General features: G+C 41.7%; 1 protein-coding gene across 1 annotated transcript; it reads right to left on the reverse strand.

The window, feature by feature from the left end:
• Positions 1-910: 910 nt before the first annotated feature.
• LOC306703696 (homeobox protein engrailed-1a-like) lies at positions 911-4,165 on the reverse strand (the record flags this gene model as incomplete). The annotated part of the gene is made up of 2 exons (XM_079169749.1): positions 911-1,233; positions 3,616-4,165. 2 exons carry the CDS (start codon positions 4,163-4,165, stop codon positions 911-913), a joined length of 873 nt encoding a protein of 290 aa, XP_079025875.1.
• Positions 4,166-6,220: the final 2,055 nt, after the last annotated feature.

Below are 6,220 nucleotides of genomic sequence, written 5' to 3' on the forward strand. Positions count from 1 at the left end.
AGATATGGTCATGATATAATTTTTCCCCTAAAATTTGGATTTTTCTAGTTTTATTTGCCCCGTTCATTATTTATTTATGTTCTCTGTGGTCGAAATCTTTAGTTTTTCAAGATTCTGGTGGGACAATACTGAATCATTTATTCATTCAATATTTAATTTGGCCTGAAAATTGTCAAATTTAAATATTTTGCGTCTAAAATAGAATCAGCATCATTTTAGAACATAAACTCCCTCTAAATTGTTAAAGTTCCCAATTCAAAAAAGGCACAATAACCTCAGTGTTCACAATTCTAAGACCCCGACTTTATAGTATTTCTCTAATATCCCTTTAATAAACTGTGTTTCTCGTGCTCACAAGTGATTTTAAAGTATGCTTAGCCCCTGCCTTGTATTGTTTCTTTTCGATACTTCAAATGTGTGACATCTCTGTAAAGTGTAATGTGGGATTATTACAGTTCTTGGTCCAGCTGGTCCAGAAAAACAACAAAACAAAAGTGTAATTGGCTACACATTGGCTGGGCTCGGTGTTCGGATGGTGTGTGTGGCTGGAGGGCCGCTGTGTGATGCAGCAGCAGCACCGTCCACAACCACAGCAACATGCTTCTTTTTTATTGTTTCTCGAAGTGTCCAGGCTCTGTTTTCCGATAAAATCTCTTTGGTTTTGCGGTGGCAGGTCAGTCTGAAGAGTCCGCAGTCTGTTCTGCTGTATAGTCACTTTTGAAGAGGAGGAAACGGAGATGAAGAAGAGGAGAACTTCTGACAAAACGCGCGAGATCTGCTCAGCTCTCCGTCCCCGTCCTCATCATTATTAAATTAGATATATAGCATTTATTTACATTGTACAGAGTGTGAGGAGAGCGGGGGCAAGCACACAGACCCGTCCCCTCACCGTGCGGCCGGGCCGGGCTCCTTAGTCGCTGTCCTCCTCCTTGTCCTCCTGGATGGTGGTGGTGGAATGGTTGTACAGTCCCTGCGCCATCAGCTGCAGCGCCAGCCCATTCTTGAAGCCGCTGGCCTTTTTGATCTTTGCCCGCTTGTTCTGAAACCATATTTTGATCTGGGACTCGTTGAGGCTAAGCTCCTGGGCCAGAGCCTGCCGCCGCTGCTCCGTGATGTAGCGGTTCACCTGGAACTCTGTCTTCAGTCTCTGCAGCTGCTCGGCCGTGAAGGCCGTGCGCGGCCGCTTGTCCTCTTTGCCGCTTTTTGACTTTTTCAGTTTCCGTGTCCTTGGGCCTGCAGTAGGGCGAAAGGACAGGAGAGGGGGAATATAAATATTCAGCGCATAATGAACAATAATTCACGAGAAACCAATAGAACGAAAAAACACAACATCACCAGTCAACACCAGCCTGTGTGCGATGGACAAAATATGATGAATGTGACGATCGCTCTCACTTCCTAAACATATGGGGAAAGCTATAACAATAACAACAACAACAACAATAACAATAATAATAATAATAATAATAATAATAATAATAATAATAATAATAATAAATAGTAATAATAATACGTATTATTACGTTATTATTATTATTATTATTATTATTTGTCTTACTGGCAATCGTACGCATCATATCATAGCAATATTTGTATGAAATAAAAATAATAATATTATAATAACCCCATAGGAATTTGTGTGATTGTCTTTTCAATTCAATTTAATTCAATTTATTTTGTATAGCCCAAAATCACAAATCACAAGTTTGCCTCTCCGCAGCATATCTGGATATAAAGATCATGTTCTACTTGTTGTGACTGCATGGATGAATACAGTAGCCCGAACCCTTGTTTGTCTGATACACAATACACACACAGCACAGTTCAGCACACAATGATACCCGACACAATGATTGCGTTAATTTTTAAGTGTCGACACGTAATAAAATATTAAACACACACACTTCTACTGTCTACTTATAAGTGAAAAACACTAAAATAATAATACATGTGCATTATAAAAACGGAAAGTTAAAGATCAGCCACATTGAACGAAGATAAATTCATAAGCATGCTAATATCTTAGTCAAATAATGCGCAATAGTTGTGCCCACAAAAAATAGTCCTTCTAATGTAACAGATAAAACATATAAAATATGTAGGCTATTCGTTTAGAATTGACCTCGAGTGTGTTGTTATTATTACACACATATTTATTTGTAGGCGTAATTGTTTGTTATTCTCGTGCAGATTACGAACAAACTTCAAATTATAGTAGCTAAAGCCGATTACTCACTTATTTTTGTAAAAGATAACTTGATATCATGAAATGAAAGAAAGCCATTCATTACAGCCATATCATTGAAGAGTTTCCGGAGAAGGCTCCACACGTAGGCCCTTTTCTCACACACTAGGTGTGTTTGTGTTTTGGTGAAACTAGGAGTGATGTCGGCTGAAATCAGACCCAATCAAACAGGCGGTTAATGGATTCAAAATGTCTCCTGTAGCGGCGACATGGAGGGCGGGTAGCCACTATTAACGGCTAATTCCTTTGTGTTTTATTCCGCCATGCTTTACTGACAGTAGCTCATATATCTCGCAGCAGCCGGCTCGTATAGGACAACAGGTTACACACCGTGATCACACATGCGATCACTGGGCGAAATGACTTTATATCGATAGAAAAGGTCTGCTGTCGATCCCCTGAACCACAACACGTGTCACACACCGCCAAAAGCTGCGGGGCTTGTAGCTGTCATCTGTACAATGCTAATCCTACAGGAGCAATGCTGGCCAGCTGCATATGGAAATGTTATTCAATAAATCAGACAACTGAATGACACATAATCTGACTCCACCTGAAGGTTCATGTTCAAAATCTCACCTGCACGTGCTCTCTGTCTCTATTTGAAACCTATAAACAAGATCTAGAGCTGGTCTAGTTCTTGATTTAGTTTTACTTTAGTTTTATTTAGCAAAAACACGGATACGTTTAAAGAGACACCAAAATAAAAAAATAAAATAGAATAGAATAATAAAATAAAATAAAATAAAATAAAATAAAATAAAATAAAATAAAATAGAATAGAATAAAATAACATTTAATAAAATAACATTTAATAAAATAAAACAAAATAGAAATTCATAAAGAAGGTGGAAAAACATAACCTTTATGTTTTCAATCTGTAAATACGTACACAGCACTCAGGCTAAAGTATCTTCGTGTACTTGTTAGTCTTGGTCTGGTCCAACAAGATCAAATATAAAATATAAAATATTTATTTTCGTTTAGTTTTAATCCTCGTTAAAATAATATATTTAATCTAACTGATCTAATATATTGCCACCAATATCATTTAGGATTGTAATAGTGAAATAAACTAATCAAGGAAGGTTAACTCTGACCTGACAACATAAACACGTTATTAAACACTTTTCATTTACAATACCATATGTTGTCTAAAATATTATTTTGAGCTTTATTTTCTTCAAAAAAAGTATCTTGATCGTCTGAAAGAAACTTGCTACACATAGGATAAATGTAACTTGGTGTTTGTGTCAGAAAAAGAAGGATTACAATTTATGTGATAAAGATTGATGTTATTCCTCCATTATAAATAAACGAAAAGAATTGCACGCTTAGAGTTGTTTTTCTTCGTGAAACTATTGCCTTACCAGATGAGGGCCTGTCCGAGTACCGGGTGCAGTAGACCCAGGCAGGCCAGAGCAAGGGCTGGCTCTCCGGTGTGGAGGCCCCGGTTCCGTTCAGCACCACCAGCGAGGAGGACGTGTTCTCCCCGGCCCCGCCGCCAGTTCTCTCCTCGGCTTTCACGCCGCTGCTCTCGGTGGAGGCGGCTGCGGTTCCTCCACAGCTGCCGTTACTCTTTTTGGGACTGGCCAAAGAGGCGGAAGAGGCGGAGGACGAAGTGCTGTCACTGCTGCAATTTGAGTCCTGGCACGGAGTCCCGGGAAGGCTCGGCCTGCTTACCGCCGGGTGTACGCGTTCCCGGCCTGAGGTCTGCGCCCTCTCCCGAGGGCCCCGCCCGTGCTCCTTCTTGCAGCCAAAGTCGGGCCGTAAAATGTTATCGATGAAGAAGTTGGTGGTTCTGTGGGCCTGCTGGGCGACCTGCAGAGGCAGTATGGGCGGCGAAGGCATGCTGGGAGACGGGGAGACGCTCTCTCCCTCGCTGCTATCTGTGCTGTTCAGATCCCGCTGCTCCTCCATCGCTGCTTTTGTGAAGAACGTGTCCTCTGTTCTCTCAATCCACTTCCACTTTGTTGGCCTGTTTGTATCCAAAATATGACAAAAGGAGGCACTAAAATATAGTTATTTTCTCTCCGAAATATTGCTGGTTTGTGTGGTTATTCGCAAACTGTGGACACCCTGCTTGCGTAAAGGCGCTCCGGCGCGTCATGGTCGGTGCCTTACTATAAAACTGGCAATGGATGCTACTGCGCACTGCTCTCACACACCCATAGATTTTCACCGCTGTATGACAGTCAGGTCTTCACAAAGTCCGTACATCACATCACCCCATGCGCATATACACACACTCATATAAACTCACACACGCCAACCGGAGGTGCATGTAACATCCAAAGCGCAGCGGGCCAATCACCGACCGGAACACTTTAGGACAGGGGGTGACGACGTCCAATGATGTTAGGCGTCTCTGACTGAAGAGGGGAACTGTGGAGCAGAGTACAGACTTCCCCAGCGATCCAAACAAGAGATTATAACTGCTCCGTGCCTTCAGCCATGTTGCGGTGTATCTGTTACATCTTATACAGCTGAGGGATAGCAGGAGGAGAGTTACACACTCACACACACACACACAGCCCCGTTGCTGTCTTCACAACTGCTCACCTCCAAGAAGTTTACTTTTAACTGGACGGACACGGTGGGACAGACGAATTCAGGCTATATTTGATTCCCAAATTTGGCATTTTTCGTGAAATGCAGACATCTTTCAGAATGATGCTTTTATGTGGCTTATAGTGGTTGGTTTACAGGACATGTTTAGCTTATCTCTTACACACAAGCACGCGGGCACAACGCACAATGTGCCATATTGGAGAGTACACAGCTGCGACCCAGCTTACAACACAAGGCATCTCCCTATTTCCCACATATTATCCAAATTAAATTGTCCAGCTTTTATCCCTTCAAATGCGTCATTTAACGGGCACCTGCATGTTTGATGCACACACCCATCTCCTCTGTCTCTTCTTCTCTGAAGTACAACCACCATTGTCAGCCGGTATTGTTTTCCAGTCCAAGCACCGGAGAAGCGCGCTCTTATCTCGCCATGTGAGAAAGAAGCTGCCGGCGGATAATTTATAGGTTTTAATTACTCTGTATTCCGCCTGATCAACCGGACCTTCATCACCTGGCTGCGGGAGAAAAGCGACTCAAAGCCTCTGTCACCATCACCGCGCCAAACACTTCATCAAAGTGCGCGCAAAGAGGGCCGATAGAATAATAAATGCAACGTAACAGACGCGCAGCAGAGAGGAGCGTTTTCAATGTGTTAATAGAAAAGTCGCTGTGCAGCCTGCAATAAAGAGAAGACTGAAGGGACAACTTAATTGTTGTAATTCGTAATTCATATTAAGGCCTTTTTTTAACGTGAAACTGGAGGCCTTAGAGCGCCCCTTCCACCAAGAACGGACAAATACCTCTGTTGTCTATATTAGGAAATTCATCATCATTCTAAAAATAATAATCAATTCATATCATATCTGGCATTCACTGATTAAGTAGTTCTGCGTACCTTGTAAGATGCTTTAATGACCTTTTCTGTCACTATACAATTCATAATAATTCTATAATAGTCCAACAGTTATTGAAAGTGTCTGTGATGCGTGTTTAGGTTTTACCATCTGTGTTACAATGGGTCAGCAGGAGGAACACTTTGGGGAATTACAGTGTTTCTGGGTTTAATGCTAATTGTTTCTCCCTGTATGTGTTAATTAATTTTGTAAATCACTCAGCTATTTATCAATATAATAATCAAGCTAAGAGGCCAAAACTCCTAATATCAACAAACTGTCAGACAATTCAATAGGAAGCGTTTCTTCCTGCCGTTCTTGTAACTACTAATACCGTTTTTATATAAAGTGCTGCTGGGATTACCGTGAAGGCCAAACACACACACACACACACACACACACACACACACACACACACACACACACACACACACACACACACACACACACACACACGGATGAGAGCTGTTTCTGGATGAAGATTCTGTCAATCGGTCAGACCCTCACA

This window comes from Pholis gunnellus (genome assembly GCF_910591455.1).
Source record: "Pholis gunnellus genome assembly, chromosome: 12".
Taxonomy (NCBI): Eukaryota; Metazoa; Chordata; class Actinopteri; order Perciformes; family Pholidae; genus Pholis; species Pholis gunnellus.